We start from the raw sequence: 23,333 nt of genomic DNA on the forward strand, positions 1-23,333 counted from the left end.
GGAACTGTAGTTTTTAAAGTACAAGATTATAGAGATGGGAGAACAAATTAATGGTTGCCAGAGGTTAGGGATGGTGGTGGGGGGCAGGGTGGGTGTGACTACAGAGGAATACACCAGGGAGATCTCTGTGGTGACGGAATAGTTTTTTATCTTGATTGTGGTGGTGGTCACACAAATCTATACATGTAATAAAAAATACAACTATACACACACATTGTACCTATGTCAATTTTCTGGGCTTTATATGGTACTACAATTATGTGTGATATAATCAGTGCGGGAGATTGGGTGAAGGGCAACTTCCTGTGAATCTATCCTTATTTCAAAATAAAAAGTCTAAAAGATCCGAGCACAATTCTGCATTTCTTTTATTTTTTATTTCTTTTTATTTTTTTTAAAGACTTTTTAAAAAATTTATTTGTCAGGGAGAGAGAACGAGTAGAGAGAGCGGCAGGCAGAGGGAGAAGCAGGTCCCCCTCCCCGCCCGAGCATGGAGCCCGATGCGGGACTCGATCCCAGGACCCCGGGATCGTGACCTGAGCTGAAGGCAGACGCTTAACGACTGAGCCACCCAGGCATCCCTCTGCATTTCTTTTAAGTGACCTACAAAACCTTTCATTTATCCCATTTTTTCTTTTGAGAGAAACCTACCCCCACCTCCCCACCCCCAAACACCATAACTGTTGAGAATTAGAACTACAAACTTAAGAAGAAACTTATCCTTTTCTTCATTGGGGGTAAAGAAGAGAATGAACGTGCCCTTCTTTTATTTTACTCTGCAAATCTGATGTGTCAGACGGAGGCTATTTGATTGGTAATGCCTTGAGCAGACTGGGAAGATTCTATATCTGACTAGGCCAGCTCTTCTCCCTGCCATGGAAAAAAAAGCAGAAACACGTTAAATTCCTTTCGTGCCTTCTACATGAACAGAAGCATAAGGGTAGGAAAGGAGGGAGAGGGCAGGCCAGGGGGGGTGTGGGGTCTTGTGGTTCCTGAATGAGAGGCTCCTCTCAGCTCAAAGGGAGCTGTGCTTCTGGGTTGAGAAACTGCCCCAGGAGGTCAGGCACTTGGAAGAGAAACAGCTCAGCTAGCCTCAGAGGGGGCCAGTTTGTGTTGAAGGGAGAAATGTGATCCAGCTTCTCCTTCCCACCTTCCCAAATACAGCAGAAAAGGAGATGGACCGAGCCTGGGCCCTTCAGCGGGAACAGGTGGTTGGTTGTAATGGCCAGGTTCTACAGGAATTTGGCGTGGGGGCACTTGCTGCAGGCTGTCAGTTTCCTGACACACTCTATCTCCCAGAGGCCCCATCTTGGCCTTCTTAGATTCCACCCATCTCACTGAACCTTCTTGAGTGCATCTCATCTGGCGCATTCAACCAAATACTTGACTATAAGCTGTCTCATCTTATTCTCTTATGGTGAGTCCCAGGCCTGCTGGGTTCAAATCATAGTTCTACCACTTACTAGCGATGTGATCTTGGGCAAGTCATCTTCACCTCTCTGCTCCTCAGTTTGCTCATCTGTTAAATAGGGGTCATACCTGCCTTACAGGGTTTGTCCAGTGACTGGCACCTAATAGGTGCTTAGCAAGTGTCAACTTCTCTTTGTTCACTGTTTCCCATGTGGATGCCACATGGGTCACTAGACTGGAAGCTCCTTGAGAGAGCTTCCTTCTCTTCTCCCTGCTCCCCCAGCCCAGCACCTAGCATATGGTTGGGCACACAGCACACTGTTAATGAGTCCTTGTTGGCTAGGCTGAATGGGCCTTTCCTGGGTACCTCAGTGATGCCGACGGAGACCCAGAAATGGGTGTAAGGGAATACCAATATTCTCTCTCTTTTTTTTTAAAGACTCCCCGCTGAGTAGGGAGTCCAATGTGGGGCTCGATCCGAGGACTCTGGGATCATGACCTGAGCCAAAGGCAGACGCTTAACCGACTGAGCCACCCAAGCGCCCCAATATTCTGTTTCAAAGATATGAAAGTAACATGCTGAATTCTTTACTTCCTTGATACACTGTTACAGTAAAACAGTCTACGTGCTAAGGCCTGCCTTTAGTGCAAATATAATTTTATAATTTATATTTTAAAATATAAAATTTTTAAAATAATTTTTAGACAATTACATAGCTCGAGTAAAATTAAAGCCAATGCCTAAGTATCTTGACAAAATGGCATCTTGATCAGTTTATCAGAAGTGGAGCAGGAGAAGAAATCAACTAGATTGACATGCTCATTACCACAGAATTCAGAAGGTTATTAAAGATAGCAAAAGAATTGACCCTTCTATACTCCATTGTCTTGGGACCACACCTCAGTCTGCAGTCATTTGTGAGGGACAGTGGAAAGAGGAATGGATCAGAAAATGAAGACCAGAGATACTGTCTCAGATTTAGTCATTCATTCACTCATTCAGGCAACAAATATTTACTGAGTGCCTGCCACGGAGCTAGGCTCTATGCTTCATAGACACGAAACTGCCCTGTGTGAAATTTACTATCAGTCAGTTCATCTCTCTGGGTCTCATGCTCCCCATCTGTCAAATGGTAACAAATCTATTTCTATTGCAATTACGAGAATTCTAGAAAGAAGTGCAGGGGCCAGAGCCTTGCAGACTGTTATTGTTCTCTACTGTTGTCCTCTATGTAATGGTCATGTGACTAGCTTGTGCTCATTTGAAAATTATGTCCAAACTCTATTTCAGGGGGGCTGAGGATGTTCTGCTTATCTCATTTTCCTTCCTTACATGTTGGCAAGCCAACCAAGACCAGGGTGAGCAGGAGGGACAGAGAGCTCTACGATACTAGGCTGAAGCGTTATAGTGACTAGCACTCCACTTCCTGTTCTCAAATGGGTTGGATTTTCAGACATGGTCCTTGTGATGGGTCGAATCAGGTCCCCTTCCAAAAAGATATGTTGAAGCCCTAACCCTGGGTACTTGTGAGTGTGACCTTATGGAAATAGGGTCTTTGCAGATGTAATCAAGATGAGGTCGTTAGGGTGGGCTCTAATCCAATATGACTGATGTCCTTATAGCGGAGGGAAATGTGAACAGACACCGACACACAATGTCATGTGAAGACACACACAGACACAGAGGGAAGATGGAGGCCGAGACCGAAGCCGTGCAGCCACAAGCCGGAAACACCTGGGGCTACCAGAAGCTGGAAGAGGCAAGGAAGGATCCTACCCTAGAGGCTTTGGAGGGAGCATGCCCCTGCCACACCTTGATTTCAAACTCTAGCTTCTGGAACTGTGAGAGAATGAATTTCTAGTGTGTTAAGCCACCCTGTCAGTGGTAATTTGTTATGGATGCCCTAGGAAACAAATACAGTCCCCAAACAAAAATAGCTCCACTGTGGACTTCCCTCTGCCCTCCATGTAGTCATGGTGACTCTCCTTTTCTGTCAGGAACCCATGTGAAAATGATGCCTTGATCCCAGTGCCTAAAAATGTGGGTCTCCAGAATGGCAGAAGAGGTTGGGTGGAATCCTTAGTTCTGTTTTATGTTTTTCAAATAAGTCAAAATGGAAGGCAAGAATGCCCCCCACCACCCTTACCTTCTCTGCTCCCAAGTTTGATGGAAAATAGTAAGAGTAGGTAGGCACGGGTCCTATAGGCATGGGGCCGACTAAGCAAGTGGCTGCCGTGGGCCCTCAGCATGGAGACCATCTTGGGAAGGCCATGGAGTCCATTTTGGGTCCTGCTAAAGGCCAGCGGGGCTTGGAGGAGAACTGACCTCATTCAAGGTTTCCAAGCCCTGTCAGCTTGTCTCCACCTAGACCTCACTCTTGCAGCCAACCAGAGGCTGCTGTCCTAGCAAAGGAGGACAGATGAGCAATTCATTTAATCAATGCATAGGTGTTATTTTGAAAATTACTATTTGGCAGCCACCATAGTAAGAACTGATTCAGGCAAGAGTCATCAATGGATCCTAAAGCTAGAGAGTGAAAATTTTATGAGAAACATGTTATCTAGCGTGGTCTCAAAGTATCTCCTCATACATTAGTTATTAAGTACGAAAAGAAAAGTCGTATCTTTTTTTTTTTAAGAGAGGGAGTGGGGTGGAGGAGCAGAGGGAGAGAGAGAATCAAGCAGATTCCACACCCAGCACGGAGCCCCATGCAGGGCTTGATCTCAAGACCCTGAGATCATGACCTGAGCCAAAATCAAGAGTTGGACTCTTAACCGACTGAGCCACCCAGGCGCCCCATGAAAAATTGTATCTTTATGGTGGAAAAACATGGTGGGCATTTAACCAATTAATCAAAGTTATCATCAACAATCATCATATGCCTTTTTATGTTTTACTCATGCCAGAAATGTATAACCTCTCATCACGAGGACACATCAGACAAACCCCAACTGGGGAACATTCTACAAAGTAACTGGCCTGTACTCTTCTAAAAGGTTGATATCATGAAAGACAAAGAAAGGCTGGGGGCTGCTCCAGATTGAAGGACACTTGAGAGAATCAAGAGACATGACAACTAAATACAATGTGTGATCCTAGACTGCACCATGGACCAGGAAAAAAAAAAAAAGCTATGAAGGACATTCTTGGGACAATTAGCACAACTGGAATATGACCTGTAGATTATATAGTGGTATGGTATATCAGTGTTATACTTCTTGAATTTGCCAACTTTACTGTGTTTATCTAACAGAATGTCCTTGTTCTTAGGAAATACATATTGAAGTATTGGGGGCAAAGGAATATGATGTCTGCAACTCACTCTCAAGTGCTTCAGACACAAAAATGTGTGTGTGTATGTGTGTGTGTATAGGGAGAATGGTCAATATAACAAGATGCTAACAACAGATGAATCTTGATAAAGGGCATGTGAAAGTTCTTTTTACTATTTTTGCATACGATTTTCTGGACCTTGAAAGTATTTCAAATTAAAATTGTAAACAAGATTATTTTGAGCATTTAACCATGTGCCCGATGCTGTGCTCAGTGTGAGATACTCAAAGGAGCATAAGACACGGCCTTGATCCTTAACCCAGGAGCTCATAGTCTAGGATGGACAGGACAAAAAAAGAGGCCAGCACATTTCAGTGTGATAAAGGAAGCTGCAAGAGCACAGGGAAGGTACACTAAACCCAGGCTGCCTGGGGAAGGGGGCCAGAGGAGGCTGTTTGCAGAGGAGGTAAAGGGGAGGCTTCAAGTTGGGGGAACTCATTCAGTTTGGGGTGCTGGTGGGCTATGCAAGCAGGGCTGGCTGACAGACTGTGGGACATAGGGAAGATGCCCCGGCCTGCAGGCAAGGGGAAGCCATCTGCCCCCCTGAGGACAGACAACAAGGCATGGATTAGCAGGTGTTGGGGGCCAGGCCAAAGTCACCATAGCTTCTGAGGTAATAGGAAAAGCGCAGACATAAGCAAAACAACTTAAGGCTGAAAAGTTGAACACAAGTGTGGTTACTGATGGCATAGGATGAACTTGGCGGGGCTGTATATTGAATGTCCTGGAGACATCAGCCCCCAGATTGATCACTATACATAACCTGGATAAGGGCATGGCCCCAAATTAGTTAGGATGGCTAATAATAGACTGCAAGGCAGGAAGAGAACGTCAAGTGATCATAAGAAACTAAAGAAGTGATTTTTTTTGAGAACACGATGAGCTTCACCAGCAATAAGGATAAGGTGGTACCCAATTAACACACAACAGGGTGGGGAGAGGTTGCTGTTAGCAGGAAAAATCCTGAGAATAGTACCAGGTCCTAGAATAAAGGGAATCAGGAGGCAGTACTGCTGTTTCAGAGGGTGATGGGGGATTGGGAATTTCCGCTCAATTACAGGATACAAGAGCCGGAATGGGAAAGAACCTGAATATTCCTAGCAAGAGCCTGGTGGTAGCTCGTTTTCCTTTCTTTGAAAACTTTTCTATTATGGAAATTTTACAAAAATAATGAGGACACCATTAGCTTAAACTGCAAGAAATGGCTGCGACGTGACCATTTTTGCCTTACTAAACTGGTGAATTCATGTTTCAGATGAAAACGGACCCCCATATACCGTCACCCAGGCTCAGTAATTATTTTAGACACACAGTCAATTTCATCGCGGCCAAATTCCCACCTGTTACCCTGGCAAACTGACTGGTTTGGAACAAACTCTCCGGTGGGAGTTTTTGTTGTGCTTTTATTTGAATGATTTACTATCTAGAAAAGAGCTCCAAATTATACATAGATATATGTATATCTATATATAATATTTTTAATTACTTTATTCCCTCAGTAAGTAATATATTTACATGGCTCAAAATTCAAAAGGCACATCACTTTGTATACCTTGAATATATACAATTTTTATTTGTCAATTATACTTCCATAAAGCAAAAGAAAAAAGCTACAAAACAAAAGGACAAGTGAAAAGTTGCTTTCCAAACAAATCCAGTCACCCAGCCAACAGCTCTCCCTCCTCAGACACAACCTATGTGAACAGTTCTTTGTGTCCTTCTGGAGGTGTTTTATAAAGCATGCGTTAGCAAAGAGACTGCGAACTATTCCCACTGATCTCTGTACCTCGCTTCTAACACTTAAGAGAAACGTCCTCCTTTTTTTCAGCTGCCTAGCATTCCATTTTATGAACCACAATTTGTTTAACGAGTGCACTATGGCTGGACTTTTAGGCTGCTTCCAACCTGGGGCCATGACAGACAAACGCTGCAATGACTCCTTTTACAAATTCATCTCGCACAAAAGCAAGTAAGTATATCTGGATGAGAAACTCCTCAAAGCTGAACTGCTGGATGAGAGGGAAGTTGCATTTGCAATTTTGATGGGTACTGCCAAGCTGTCCTCTGTCAGCTAGGCGGTATTTTAATGCTCTCTTCACCCTTTTTATCTGCATGCTTTCTCGCTGCGACCCAGGGCTCCATACTAGAGGCTTCAACATCTCAGACTCAGAAACAGCCCCCTGACCTCAGCTTCCTACTGGTCTCCCTCTACCCTGCCAGGCCCCCGTGGCCACCAGCCTGTCCTTCCTCCCTTCTCCTTTCCCAGATGCCGTCAGTGGCCTGTTGGCACCCTTCCCTCCTTCCAAGTTGGGCCCGTGACCAGCCATTTAGCCATGCTAGCACTGACCCCTGGCCTCACTCTCCCAGTGACCTTCAGCAGCACCTGCTCTGCCGATCCCCAGCCCTATGAAAACCCCACCATCCACTCTCTCCACGCCCCACTCCCAGGCTGCTAGCTATTGCTGGAGAAGGTCATGAAGTTGGCTCCGCTACAAAGCCAGGCCAGCCAGCCTCAGCGGGGCCCCAAGGGCTGCAAGGCAGTCCTTTTATATATCTGGATCAAATGGCTCTCAGTGATTGTTCCAAATCCTCTCCCTCTCCTCAGATCCCCTACCCAGCCCCCTCCACCGGACCCCTCAGTATGGGGCCAGCTTGGGATTTCAGATCATTGGGCAGGAACTCTCCCACTTCTCCCTCTTTTCCTTGCCCTCCCCCATTTCTCTGCCTCCCCCTCCCCCACAACCAGCCTCACAGGGACAAGGGACTTCCTCCTCCAGGTTGCCTCTCCCACCCGTGCTCTCTCCTGCACTTGGTCCCAGGAGCCATCCTCTTTCCCTTTGGGCAAGCTCTCCCTCCCTGCTGGTGTTTCTCCTCTCGGTCTAGAAACACTTCCCACAAATCTGTGTCACTGCGGCACGCTACCACCAAACTTTTAAAATGTAGTCATCTTTAAAATTACACAAGTAATTCATGCCTCCCCTGGTGGCACATCCTCCTTCCGAGTCAGCCCCCAAATTTAACAGAAAAATCAGAAAACTATAAGCAAAAAGAAGAAAAGAGAAACCACCCACAATCACATCAGCCTACTGTTAATATTTTGATATATTTCTTTCCAAGTTTTTTATGTGCACATCTATACATTTATATATCTATATGTATTTTTTTTAAAGATTATATTTATTTGTCAGAGAGAGAGAGCAAGAGGAGGGGGTGTGGCAGGCAGAGGGAGAAGCAGACTCCTCGCTGAGCAAGGAGCCCACTGCGGAGCTCGATCCCAGGACCCTGGGATCATGACCTGAGCCAAAGGCAGCTGCTTCACCGACTGAGCCACCCGGGCATCCCCTATATGTACTTTTTCTTACAAAAGTGGATCATAGTGTACATACTGTTTTGTCATAGTATATTTCAGACACCTCAGCTTTGCTACTTATTAGTTGTCTGACCCTGGATAAGTAAATTCACTTCCCTAAGTCCATTTCCTCCTGTGTAAAATGAGGACTATTATAGTAACTACCTCACAGGGCTGTAACGAGGATTAAATGAGATAAAAATATATAAAAACACTTATCACAGTGCCTGAATTAATGCTAGCTATTATGATCTTCCCATGTCAATCAATATAGCTCCACATAATAATTTAATGAGTTCTGTCACTGCTGTGTCTAATAGGAGTGACAAAAGCACTGCACTGAGTCACCAACACACATTCATTTGGTATATGAGCAAGTACATCTGTGGCATAAACTCCGAAAAGCAGAGTTGCTCATTCAAAGGCTAGGCGCATTTGTAATTTTGATAGATGGTGCCAAATTGTCCTCCATCAAGTGGGAGTTACTGTGATTTCTCGAACTTAACTCTGATTGATGGATATTGAGGCTGTTTCAAATTTTTCATGGATACAAACTCAGACTGCGATGGACATTTTTATAACCAAATCTTTGCATAGATCCATGATTATTTATTCAAGGCGGAGGAAAGAGTATAAGTAAATGCACAGAGATGGTGGGGCAAATGGTGTACCCAGGACACCGCTGGCATCAGGGACACACACACACACAGAGAATGACAAGAGGTGAGCCTGGAAAACAGAGCGGGACCAGATTATAATGGATGGCCAAGGCCACGGTCATTCATTCAGTCAGTCATCAAGTATCTAGTGACCATCTTCAATAGGCCATACGCTGTTTTAGGCACTGTGTTCACTTAATATATTATAATATAGCAATTCTACTAGCTATTTACTCAAGAGAAATTAAAATATACATCCACACAAAAGTTAAAACACAATTATCCATAGCAGCTTTATTCATAATGGCTCCCAACTGGAAACAACCCAAATGTGCATCAAAAGGTGAACGGACAAATTGTGCCTTATGCATACAATGAAATATGACTTCTGATATAGGAAGCAGCATGGATGGTCTAAGGACATTCTAAGAAAAACCAGCCGGACACAAAAGAGTACATACTATATGATTATATATGTACATGAAATTTTATAAAAGAGAATCTAATCCATAGTGATAAAGAAAAGGAGATCAGTGAGGACCTGAAGCCAGCAGCGGCGGTGGACAGTAACTACAAAGGGGCATTTTCCGTGGCAATGGAAGTGGTCTATACCTTGACTGCAAGCTTAAAATGGGTGTAATCTGTGATAAGTACGTCAATTATAGCTCAATAAAGTTGATTTTAAGAATTAGTGTAAATGGAAAACTCTTCAAAAGTTGAAGACTTTTAAAAATATTTTTATGATTTTTATTTTTTATGTTTTTTTACGTAATCTCTATGCCCAATGTGGGGATCAAACTCACAACACCAAGATCAAGAGTCACATCTCTACTGAACTGAGCCAGCCAGGTACCCCCAAAAGTTGAAGATTTAGAGTTACTTCTGCTTAGCGGTGACTGGGTGGCTCCGTCATTAAGCGTCTGCCTTTGGCTCACGTCATGATCCCAGGGTCCTGGGATCGAGCCCCGCATCAGGCTCCCTGCTCCACAGGAAGCCTGCTTCTCCCTCTCCCACTCCCCCTGCTTGTGTTCCCTCTCTGGCTGTGTCTCTCTGTCAAATAAATAAATAAAATCTTTAAAAAAAAAAGTTACTTCTGCTTAGCAAGTATATGTATTCAACATCCTGTGTAAACGATGCACCAAGATGCAGTCCCTACAATGGGGAAACTAAAAAACAAAGCACACAGAATGGCCATAGTGGGGTGATGGCGGAAGCCTTGTGGACACAGAGATGCAGATCTTTGTGAAGACTCTGATGGGCAAGACGATCACCCTCGAGGTCGAGCCCCGTGACGTCATTAAGAATGTCAAAGCCAAAATCCTAGACAAGGAGGGCATCCCTGCCTGACCAGCAGTGTCTGATTGCTGCAGGCAAACAGCTGCGGATGGCCACACTCCCTCGGGCTATAATATCCAGAAAGAGTCCACCCTGCACTTGGTACTTCGCCTGTGGGGTGGCATCATCGGGCCTTCCCTCCACCGGCTGGCTCAGAAATACAACCGTGACAAGGTGATCTGCCGTAAGTGTTATTCTTATCTGCACCCTGGTGCTGTCACCTGCTGCCAAGAAAAAGTGAGGCTGCATCAACAAGCTGTGTCACATGAAGATCAAATAAGGCCCCTCCACTGGCTTACTTTGCCTGCAGGGCAGCCTCTTGCCCAAGCCTCAAGGCCCTGTGGCCTCAGTAAAGCTTGCCTTCCACTGATTGGAGCAGTGGAAAAAAAAAAAAACCAACTAACCAACAAAACGACTAAGCACACATGCACAGATGCATGGTGGAAGGCATTGGGCTGATGCTATCTGGAGCTGGTATATACAGTTTACTAGGATCTTTTAAATAGTGCCTACCATGTGGGAGGCATGGCAAAAGGGTTAAAGGGCAAAGGAGTCATTAGGCCGGAAAGAAGACCAATGTATAGACTAGGTTGGTCAGGGGAACTGGGATCAGATTAAGGACAAGAAATGATATTCTACATCACCATGAACCCTGGCATGCCACTGTCATCTTGTTAGGTGCCTCTTGAGAGAGAGGCCAGTCACTCTGGATGCTGGACCTTGTCCGAAAACTGGGACCAATGACTGGGAAAAAGAGTAGAAAATGGTACAGGATAAGAGGTTCTTCACATTCCTTGGCCAGACTTCAGGGACTCTCTTGCCCTCCCCATCAGTATGAAAGCTCTTCTCATGCTCCTTTTAGTGCTTGATAAAAAGTCCTACTAAACTTTTTAATAAATGCAGAAGACTGGATAAGGAACTGATCTGGAATATTTTATTCATCTATATAGCTTAGCAATTAAAAGATGAGAAAATAGCTAATTGAGTATCTCTCATATATAATCTTGTGATAGGATTTCAAGTACAGTCACACTGAACTGGGAAGCATTCCGAAACTACTTTTTTAATTAGAGAAATTGAATATCACAGTTTTTAAGGAACTGATAATGAGATGGGAAAAGAAACGTGTGGAGTGTTGTGGTCATTTCTGGGTACCACACTTGAAGGATATTGACAAACTGGAAAACATTCAGAGGCCAAGGGCTAGGATGGTAACAAGGTCTAGAAACCATCTCATAAAGACTAGAATGGAAACCTAGAGGAGAAAGATGGTCGCTCTTGCCAAATATCTGGTGATGGACACTTGGGTTGTTGCCACCTTTTGGCTATTGTGAATAATGCTGCGAGGAATATTAGCATACAAGTGCCTGTTTGAGTCCTGGTTTTCAAGCAGTGGAATTCATGGATCATATAATAATTTTATGTTTAATATTTTGAGGAACTGCCAAAATGTTTTCCACAGTCACTGCATTATTTTACCTTCTAAGCAGCAATGTACAAGGGTCCTATTTCTCCACACCCTCACCAATCCTTGTTACTAGCTTGTTACTAGTTTATTTTGTGGTATTCCCTATGACAAATTAGGACCAAATGATGGAAGGTAGCTTTCAGTTCATTATCAGGAAGCATTTTTGAATGAGTAGAACTTTCTAATAGTTGAAAGGCCCCTTGACTCTCCTTCAGTGAAAGTTCAAATAGAAGTAAGTGAATAGTCCAATAAGCGGTGAGGGAACCCTGATCCTCTCAGCCCCTCCCTCGTATAATTAATAATTGCAGAGAGGTTTCTAAAATATATTTACTTTAACTTCTGTCATTTCTCGATTATACAAGTAACCAATATTCCATGTGGAAAAATATGAAAATACAGACAAGTAAAGAGAAAAACAAATGAAAACAGAATCATCCATCTTCCCACCACCCAGAGACTTAAGCATTTTGGCATACAGCCTTACAAACTTTTTTCTGTTATATATCCACACAAAATATATACATATACTTTTTTAAAACAAAAATGAAATCCCATTAATCACACTGCTTTTTTACTTTACAATATAGTATAAACATCCTTCCATGTCAAGTGATATATGACCATGTCATCATTCTTAATGGGTGCACAGATTTCCATGGAATGAAGGTACTGTAATTTGTTTAACCCAATGTTTTCCAAAGGGTCTACATAACATAAATCTCACAAGGTGACCCTCAAAAACAAGAACTTAAACAGTTTAAAAATGCTTCATACCATATCTCTTCCGTTGGGCTTTCACAATGGTAAAGAAATGATTTTAAATGATTTTCCCAAACTTACTTGACCATAGACTCCCCATGGCCTTCCCCTTCTTTCATTCTTCAGGACACTTATTTATTCACATTTTATAAAACACCCTGAGAAATGATGGCTGAACTGATCCGTTAGTGTTAAATACTAGGTTTTTTTGTTTTTTACATAGAACTTGCCATTTTAACCACTTTTAAGTATGCGATTCTGTGGCGTTGATTATGTTAACGATGTGCAACCATTCCCACTATCTAGTTCCAAAACTTTTTCATCATCCCAAGCAGAAACTTAATACGCATTAAGAGTAACTCTCCATTCCCCCTCCCACCAGCCCCTGGTAACCTGTAATCTACTTTCCAGCTCTATGAATTTGTCTATTTTAAATATCTCATGTAAGCAGAGTCATGCAATATTTGTCCTTTTGTGTCTGGCTTATTTCACCTAGCATAATGTTTTCAAATTTCATCCATGTGATAGTATGTACCAGAATGTCATTCCTTTTTATAGCTCAACAACATCCCCTTGTATGTATTGAATACATTTTCATCCATTCATCTGGTGATGGACGCTTGGGTTGTTGTCACCTTTTGGCTATTGTGAATAATGCTAGGGATAAATAAATAAATAAAGGATTACTAAATAAAGGAATACTAGCATACAAGTATGTGTCTGAGGGCTAGTTTTCAAGGAGTGGAATTGCTGGATCTTATGACAACTCTATGTTATCATAGAGTTTAATATTTTGTGGACGTTTAATATGTTTTATATGTTTAATGTTTAATATTTTGAGGAACTGCCAAAATGCTTTCCACAGTCACTGCATTATTTTACATTCCAAACAGCAACGTACAAGAGTCCTCTATTTCTCCACATCTGCACCAATACTTGTTACTATCTTTTTGATTCTAGCCAACCTAGTGGGTATGAAGTTCTCTCTCTCTGTGGTTTTGATTTGCATTTCCGTAATGACTAACGGTGTGGAACATCTTTTCATGTGCTTATTGGCCATATGTATATCTTCTTTGGAGACATGTCTAAATTCATAAAGTCGTTTGCCCATATTTTAGTTGGGTTGTTTGTCTTTTTGTGGCTGAGTTATAAGACTTCTTTACATATTCTAGATTAAACTCATCAGATATGATTTACAAATATTTTTTGTCACTCTACAGGTTTTTTCACTGTCTTGTTAATGTCCTTTCATGCACAAAAGTTCTTAATTTTGATAAAGTTCCACTTATCTGTTTTCTTTTGTTGCTCATGTTTTTAGTGATATATCTAAGAATCCATTGCCAAATCCAAAGTCATAAAGATTTACCCCTGTTCTTCCCCTAAGAATTTAATGGTTTTAGCTCTTAATATTTAGGTCATTGATCTATTTTGAGTTAATTTTTGTATACAGTGTGAGGTAAGAGTCCAACCTCATCATCTGGCATGTGGATATTCAGTTGCTCCAGCACCATCTGTTGAAAACATTACATTTTTCACAACTACAAATAACATTACAGTAAACATCCTTTTCAACCTGTCCCATATTTTTACCTAAGAAAAATTTCTAGAAGAATTGCTGTATCGAAAGATGTGCACATTTTGAAGGCCTGTGATACATACTACCAAACTTCCTCCAGAAAGAACATTAAGAACCCACCACAGGGAATTCAAACACCAGTTTCGCCAAACTCTCAACAAGCCATGTATACTACAATCAAATTTTAAATCTCTGCTAATCAATGTGGCATGGGAATGTATTCTAATTAAAGTTTAAGAGAGTTTTAGCTGAACTTGCCTTGATAGCCCCAACATGCTAGCCTTTTTTTTTTTTTTTAAAGATTTTATTTATTTATTTGACAGAGAGAGAGCACAAGCAGGGAGAGTGGCAGGCAGAGGGAGAGGGAGAAACAGGCTCCCTGCTGAGCGATGGAAGCCGATTTGGGACTCCATCCCAGGAGCCCAGAATCATGACCTGAGCCGAAGGTAGTTGCTTAACCAACTGTGCCACCCAGGCGCCCAGCACCTTCCTTTCCAAAGGCTTCACACTTATGAAAAGATTATCTAAGAATAGGACTCGATGTAAACCACTGCAGAGTTTAATATAAGTCTAGTTAAGTAAGCAAACTAAACCCCCCCTCCCATAAGAGTGGGGCTAGAAACAGAAAGTATAATTAGGTTCCTCCACGGGATAATGTAATTTCAAAATATTTCCTTCCTCAGCACAAAGTCACAAACCAGCTGTTTGCGACTTTCAAGTGTGTCCTTTTTTGTGTTCAGTGGAGAATTACCAAGCACAAGAGCCAGGCCATGAAATCAACTCAACTGAAGTTAGAGGGTTTTTCTTAGAGCCATATAAGGATTATCAAGGAAAAAGAAAAACTACTTTGCTGGTAGTCTGTGTTTTAGTACTAGTTAAGCACTTCCGAATGTGAATTGTGCATGAGTTTTTGTAGTTGATGTAGATTTTTTTGCCCTGTCTCTTTTGCTTCTCTGAAGCAAAAATACCAAGTGTATCTTTATTTTGTTTTGTCTCAAGCTGTAGTTACTAGAAAGAAGATTTTATGGTGAGTGCTTTGTCAGTGGGAACTTGTTATTAATATGGAAATCCTGAGAGGATCATTTATCCACACAAAACAAGAAACCAGGGGGAAATTAGCTTTCTACATTTCATCATAAAGCATGCATAATTCATAGAAGAGAGGAAACTATTGATGAGGCTGAACAAAATGAGTTTCTTGTTGCCAGAAAGAATAAAAATATTAGGCATAAAGCTCTCTAATTTCCTAAATATTTTCTTAAAGCCTTCTAAAGTTTAATGCTATCGTGAATTTCACTGTTACAGGAGCAAAGATGAAGGCAGATGCTTTTACAGAATCAATAAAATTTTAAGAGACAGAAAGGATCTTATAAATACCTAGTTCAACTCTTTTACATATTGGAAATCTGAAGCCCAGATTGGTGAAGTGACCTGTCGGAAGTCACAGAGAGCGAGTGACAGAGCTGGAGCCCTAAGTCAGGTCTCCTGACTCCTGCACACATAATGTAGTCTGGTCATTCCCGTAAAAGGCTGATATAAGAAGTTATGTTACCAGTTTGCTGTCACTGATGCCACAGAGATCTCCAATCATATTCATATATATATACATATATATATATCTATCTTATTGGTCAATTTATAGGATTCAATTAATAACTGCATTAATTTAATGCATTTCTTCTGAGAGGCCATGGTCATTAAGTCTCCCACTATTAAGAAAGTTGAGCGGGGCGCCTGGGTGGCTCAGTTGGTTAAGCGACTGCCTTCGGCTCAGGTCATGATCCTGGAGTCCTGGGATCGAGTCCCGCATCGGGCTCCCTGCTCGGCGGGGAGTCTGCTTCTCCCTTTGACCATCCCCCCTCTCATGTGCTCTCTCTCTCTCATTCTGTCTCAAATAAATAAATAAATAAAATCTTTAAAAAAAAAAAAAAAGAAAGTTGAGCAAGTTTCCAAGATTCCAATATGACAGATGATTCTCTCCACCCATACATTATAGACATTTATAAAAAGCAATCTCATTTACTCTTGGGTTAAGAACCACATTGGAAGAAATCCGAGATATCATGGAACTTAAGGGAAACAAAGCTACATTTTTGCCGGAGTACTTATTGTTCTTTGGCCTTTTCTAAATGCACAGTTTCAACTATCTGACAGTGAAGTCTACCTATATGATAGATTTTTCAAGCTCAACTTTTAAAGATCTAAAATATTTAAAAACACTTGAGGCAAATTGTAATTAGTTTTCTCCATAGATATCCAAAGTATCATACATGCATTTTCATCATGGATATTTATATATAGTTGCTTCTAGGTGAATTTTAAAAATTCATTTAGGAGATGAGATTAAATATATCCTGTAGTGGGAGTAGTAATAATTCAAGGAGCAGGGACAAAGATTAATGCAGAATTAGAATCTTAACTCATCTGCTTTTAATAGCTCATTTGATTTGCCTCAGTTCTAAAGAGCCAATGAAACAGGCCACCTAGATACAAATTCTCACCCCATCCCCTCTGTTAACGTAAGAGCTTTCTGATAGTGGGAGTTGTCCAACAGCAGAATGAACTGTTGTGTGACAAAAGTCAGTTCATTACTACAAGATTTCAAACTAAGGCTAAAAGATCATTTGTCTGCAATTCTTAAAAGGATTTCTGCATTGAAAGGTAGACTCTCTGAAACAAATAATACATTATATGTTTTTTAAAAAAAGAAGATAGTAGGAAGGGAAAAATTAAGAGGGGGAATCGGAGGGGGAGATGAACCATGAGAGACTATGGACTCTGAGAAACAAACTGAGGGTTTTGCGGGGGGTGGGGTGGGGGGATGGGTTAGCCCAGTGATGGGTATTAAGGAGGGCACGTACTGAATGGAGCACTGGGTGTTATACGCAAACAATGAATCATGGATCACTACATCAAAAACTAATGATCAATGTATGGTGATTAACATAACATAATAAAATAAAATTTAAAAAAATTAAAAAAAAAAGAAAGGTAGACTAAAAGGCTTCTAAAATCCTATCATTCCAACATCGTCTTTCTCTCCTACTTTCATAGTTCAGAGGTACTTTCATATGTGTATCTGTAGTCATCTTAGACTGCTACTATCAGTATTATTTTTGTACTTATCCTGCTTGAAGAGAGGGATGGTATTTCCCTCATCTTCCTATATCCTACAATTTTAAGTATAGTTTCCCGTACAGAGAAAGTATTCATTAGATACTTAATTGAATATACTTGAAATTACAAGCTTGCTTGGTTGATTTAGTCATTATATATCTTCAGAACCATATTTTTTTTCCCTGACCTGAGAATCTTACTTATTACTGCAGTGAGTCTTCATGTTAGGACGAACCTGTAGTGCTGCTCTTTTTTTTTTTTTCAAAGATTTTATTTATTTCTTTGTCAGGGAGAGAGAATAAGAGAGCAAGAGAGAGAGAGCACAAGCAGCAGGAGCGGCAGGCAGAGGGAGAAGCAGACCCCCTACTGAGCAGGGAGCCCTAGGTGGAGCTCGATCTCAGGACCCTGGGATCATAACCTGAGCTGAAGGCAGACGCTTAACTGAATGAGCCACTCAGGCGTCCCACGGAGTGCTGATCTTTTATAACATTATAAATAAAACAGGACTATTTGATGGAACATGAATACATATTAAAGCTTAAAAATGATGCTTTGAAAATATTTTATTTTATTTTATTTTATTTTTTTTTTTTAGTCTTGAGGTCTTTTATTTTCTTTACATTTATCATGCCATGAATTCATAGGGAATGGGTTCCAGCAGTTCAGGCTCCTTTCCATTAGTTCTCACAAAGTGTGCTTCTCTGGGTGGGGCAGGCTGGCGCTTCAGTTGAACCCAAGTACCTTTCTCTTTGGCTTCCTTCTTTTTCTGATCATTTTCCTTCACACGCTTCAGGAAGCTGTCTCGGCTCTTTGAGTGTTTAATATGCTCAATGCGTACATTAATTCTCTTGGCAAGAATCTTGCCCTTAACTTGTTTGTTTACAACAATGCCAACAGCATGCTGAGTAACATTGTAGACTCTTCCAGTTTTGCCATGGTAACATTTGTGGGGCATTCCTTTTTGAACAGTGCCCATTCCCTTGATGTCCACAATATCACCTTTCTTATAGATTCGCATGTATGTGGCCAAAGGAACAACTCCATGTTTTCTAAAAGGTCTAGAGAACATATAGCGGGTACCTCTCCTCTTTCCCTTTGTGTTGGTCATTTTGGCAAATTACTGGAAGATGGCGGTTCCGGCCGAAAGGCGCTTTGAAAATATTTTAAAACCATACTTTCATTTATCCTTTTATTGGCAACGTGAAAACTAGTATATCTGTACATAAGCATACATATATATATAAATAAGCATATATGTATAATATATAAGGAGATATAACAATGCTATGTTTCATATGGTCACCTCTTGTTTAAAATGGGTTATAAGATAGATGATTTAAAAAACTAACTTAAGAAAAATGAAACAAGCAAAATAAAAATCCCAAAAGTATTCTGTTGTGGCTTAAAATGTGTACCCCAAAAGATGATGCTGAAGTCCTAATGCCCGGTATCTGCAGATGGAAATGGGGTCTTTGCAGATGTAGTCAAGCTAAGATGAAGTCATACTGGATTAGCTTGGGCCCTAAATCCAGTGACTGGTGTCTTTATAATAACCACATAAAAACACAGGAGCACAGGGAGAAGCCCATACGATGAGAGAGACAGAGACTGGAGAGATATGTCTGCAAGGTAAGGATTTCTGGCATCTACGAGAAGCTAGAGAGAGACATTAACAAATTCTCCCTCAGAGCCTCCAGAAGGAACCAACTCTGATGACACCTTGGTCTTGGACTGTTGGCCCCCAGAACTGTGAGATAATCTATTTTGTTTAGGCTACCCAGTTTGTGGTACTTTGTTATGGCAGCCCTAGGAAACTAATACATGTCTTTTACTATGAAAACTGACATGACAATTCCTTGGCATGTTTAGGATGACAAAATATAGTCTTACCATAACTAAAAATAATCAGCCACTTTCACTGTAGTTTTGATTTGTATTTCCCTGCCCAGCAATTGCACTACTAGGTATTTACCCAAAGGATACAAAAATACTGATTCAAAGGGAAACACATGCACCCCGATGTTTATAGCAGCATTATCAATAATAGCCAAACTATAGGAAGAGCCAGACGGATAAAGGAGATGTTGTGTGTGTGTGTGTGTGTGTGTGTGTGTGTGTGTGTGTGTGTGTGCGTGTGTGTGTATAATGGAATATTAGCCATTTGCAGTGACATGGATGGAGCTTGAGTATATTATGCTAAGTGAAATAAGTTAATCAGAGAAAGACAAATACCAAATGATTTCACTCATATGTGGAATTTAAGAAACAAAACAGATGAACATTAAGGGAAAGAGAGAGAGAGAGAGACAAACCATAAAACAGACTCTTAACTATAGAGAACAAACTGAGGGTTGATGGAGGGGAGGTGGGTGGGGGATGGGCTAAATGGGTGATGGGCATTAAGGAGGGCAGGTGTCGTGATGAGCACTGGGTGTTATATATAAGTGATGAATCACTAAATTCTACTCCTGAAATTAATATTACACTGTATGTTACTAGAATTTAAATAAAAACTTGAAACGACAACAACAAAGAAAAAAATCAACCACAAAAAATATCGTGTAAAAGTTAGAACTACTATGGTCTGAAAACCACTTAAGAAATGAAAAATAAAAAAAAAAAAGAAATGAAAAATCATATAAGAAACAGATCTTCCCAATACAAAAGCTCAAAAGGCAACAGACCGGAACACCAACTACAAAGCCCTTGATTCTGAGCATATTATAGTAAGTGCGGCATCCTGGAGTACAACTAAAACAATAAAAACTAACTGAATAGAATGAAAGGAATTGTCTGAGTTGAAAGAGGTGTGTTCAGATTGTCAGTATTACCAAGATTTATTGATTAAAAGCTCTTTATGGGGCACCTGGGTGGCTCAGTCATTAAGCGTCTGCCTTTGGCTCAGGTCATGATCCCAGGGTCCTGCGATTGAGCCCCGCGTCGGGCTCCTGGCTCGGCAGGGAGCCCGCTTCTCCCTCTGCCTGCTGCTCCCCCTGCTTGTGCTCTCTCTCTCTATGACTATAGAGAGTCATCTCTATGACTATAACTAAGTAAAACTTTTAAAAAATAGAAAAATAAATAAAATAAAAGCTCTTTATACAACTGAATAGTAGTCCTCCTCCCACTGTTCACTTTCTCCATCCTTGGTCTTTGTACCCGAATATTTTGCAAACCTCTTTTTTTTCTTTTGCTCAAGTGTCAATAATACATGAGGACACTGTCCGTCAACGATGTACAATCTCAGCAAGGAACAGCACTGCAGTTACACCTCAGCCCATGACGGCCCCCGTATATGTTCACAATTGGTCCACTAAGGGTCTGGCAAGTATAGAAGCTGAGTTACAAAGGCAATATTGATAGTTCACTTGTCCTTGACCAATTTGTAGACTCCTGTCCCAGTTTCCAGGGACTATCATGATCCCAGTCATCTCATAAATATTAATTTATTCATAGGTGAACAAAATCTTCTCCCACATATCTAGCCATGCTAATCAATTTCATTGGGGCCACTGTCAAACAATTCTTTTTTTTTTTTTTAAGATTTTATTTACTTATTTGAGAGAGAGGGAGCTTCACCAGGAGCAGGGAGCCCGACGCGGGGCTCGATCCCAGGACCCTGGGATCATGACCTGAGCCGAAGGCAGACGCTTAACCGACTGAGCCCCCCAGGCGCCCCTGGCAAAGAATTCTTGATGTAACAGTCTTTTTCCCATGTGGGGCATACCTACATCTGATTTTCGTCATTCTGATGATTTCTAATGACAAGGAAAAACTTTTTATAAATATTTTAGATAACCATTCCTATTTCATTAGTTGAGGAAATTTAAACCAATTCTGAACTTCATGAGGATACATTTCTATTTTTCAAAATGCTAATGCCATCCTCAATTACTTAAAGCATTCACTTTAGATTTTAAATTTTTAACAAATAATTTTTCTTATTCAGAAAACCCTTAAGACTTTTGAATAGAAAATTGAGGTTTAAACAAACATTTGTAGTCCTTAGGGAACAACTGGAAGTATATGATTCTTGCAGAAAAACTCTAACACATTAAGCCTTATTTAATCAAATCAGTAGTCATGATGATGAATAAAAAGTACTTCATAGAAATGTAAAAGACCACAATTTATCAACACACACTTAATTAGGATACAAAATTGATCAGGGATAATCAGGTTAAAGACAAATTGAGTGAAGCCCAATTACATATTATTTTCATGCTATTCAATTACCTTTCTTCATCTTGTTTCCCCTACCTATTCCTTCCCAACAAATTAAACATCCAAGGATTCATGTGCAAAATAGGCAATCCTTGTATCAGCACAGTATAACTAGCTTAGTTTTAAAAACTGCTCTAAGATAGGTGATTTTTCCTTACCAAGAGGAAACTAGCAATTATTGAAAATATCATTAAGAACTAGCATGGGCATTCAGCGTATAACCTAAAAAATTATTTTACTTGATTAATGGAACAATTATATTTCGTTAGGACTTATAATTTTATCTACTTATTCATATTAATAAATAGAGCTCTCAATTATGTTTTTAAAAAACCAAGGTGCAGCATGTTTCTACACTTTAGCAGCTTGAAGACATGATTGTATCTTCAATATAGTTCTTATTTGGAAAACATCTTTGAAAGTATCACTACATTGGTTTTAAGGGCATAAACAGCAATTAGATATGCAAATTCCGTAAACAGAATTTTAGCAAATTGAGAAAGTAAGGTAATAAGAAACAGTTGCTCTAACTTGTGTGTGTGCGGGGGCAGGGAGAGAGAAACAAACATGTGTTTCTCCACTGGTGAGAAAGTCTTGGGATGGGTGAATCACTTGGTTCAAAGTTCATCTACTACAATACATGGAGAACGAGAATCAGAAGATGATATGGGAGAATGTGACAGTGCTGATTCTAACTGATGAATTCAAGAAGATCCTGTACCACTATTGTTTCCATCAAGAATATCTAAAGATAGACTAGGAGAAGAAAATGCCATTCGTTGATAACAGAATTCAAAAGATCTCTGTGCACTCTGCTTTGTCTACAAATGAACACAAAATATATGAAGCAAAGAACTGGCACTAGTTACAAGAGCAATTTCACAAGAGCAGTAAAACAAAGCCAACAGTAACATTAAATAAAAACCCATTCACTGCATTTCCCATCTTGATTATTAAAACATGCTTTCTTGGCCCGCCTTTCAATAATAAGCTCAGCCTAACAAAGCACACAAAAATCCAAGGAAGAAAAGATGGGCAGAAGATGACTTTTTTCCAAGCCTGCATTTTTATATATTTCTCTAATACCTCTTTTTTCAAGATTTTATTTATTTGAGAGAGAGAGAGAGAGAGAGGAGCAGAAGGGGAGGCAGAGGGAGGGGGAAATCTCAAGCAGACTCCGTGCCGAGCTCAGAGCAACCATCAACCCCCTGCAACAAGGGGCTCGATCTCACAACCCTGAGATCATGCCCTGAGCTGAAACCAAGAGCTGGCTGCTTAACTGACTGAGCTGTCCAGGAGCCCCTTCTCTAATACCTCTTAATCAAATGCCAAGACCCCACTTCTAAAAATGTATCCAGCATATATTAATGTCACACATAAATGTTAGGGAGAAGAACTAAAGCTAATAGCATTCATTTAGAAGTTTTATAACTTCTAAAAATATTTAATAATACTTCTGAATATATACAATTGTAAGAATAGATTTAAAAAGCAAGTGAAAAATGGCTAATGAATGTTTAAAACCTCATGTTAATACTCACCACACATTCATATCAGACTGTTGAGTAGTATCAGAAGAAAGCATGTTGGTTGTGCCTTGGAAAAGTTTCTTTGGCTTATCTTCAAATGTCATTTCACCTATGACAAAAAAGCAGATCAAAGTAGATATGTTTTATCTAATATCTAACATGCTTTTGCTTTTAATTGTAAAACTTGTTCATTGCAAATAATTTATAAGATACGTAAAAACAAAGGAAAAAGTTTTATGTCCCCATTACCCAGAGATAACTTTTCAGTAATTCCTAAATATGTGTGTGTACACATGATTGTTTTTAAACAAAATTTGATTTGTATCATATATAATACCAACATGTAACCTACTTTTTGTTTTTATTTATTTATTTTTAAAGATTTTATTCATTTATTTGACAGAGAGAGAGAGAGAGAGAGAGCCCAAGAGGGGGCAGGGTCAGTGGGAGAAGCAGACTCCCCGCTCAGCAGGGAGCCCAACACGGGACTCGATCCCGGGACTCCGGGATCATGACCTGAGCCGAAGGCAGTCGCCCAACCAACTGAGCCACCCAGGTGCCCTATTTTTTGTTTTT

The 23,333-nt window shown here is 40.6% G+C and overlaps 1 protein-coding gene across 8 annotated transcripts in view; it reads right to left on the reverse strand.

Moving 5' to 3' along the window:
- Positions 1 to 353: 353 nt before the first annotated feature.
- The window catches only part of LOC112809127 (P2R1A-PPP2R2A-interacting phosphatase regulator 1-like), a 63,259-nt gene continuing 40,279 nt past the window's right edge, over positions 354 to 23,333 (reverse strand). For all 8 annotated transcript variants that reach the window (XM_073879130.1, XM_025852476.2, XM_025852473.2 and 5 more), the window contains 2 exons: positions 22,770 to 22,866; positions 354 to 870 (listed from right to left, as the gene is read on the reverse strand). In XM_073879130.1, the coding sequence (XP_073735231.1) occupies positions 843 to 870; positions 22,770 to 22,866 (125 nt within the window). In that variant the 3' untranslated portion in view covers positions 354 to 842. The remainder of the gene's footprint in view (positions 871 to 22,769; positions 22,867 to 23,333) is intronic.

Source organism: Callorhinus ursinus, unplaced genomic scaffold (assembly GCF_003265705.2).
Source record: "Callorhinus ursinus isolate GAN/ISIS: 27379988/994484 unplaced genomic scaffold, GSC_fseal_2.0 scaffold33, whole genome shotgun sequence".
In the NCBI taxonomy this organism is placed as follows: Eukaryota; Metazoa; Chordata; class Mammalia; order Carnivora; family Otariidae; genus Callorhinus; species Callorhinus ursinus.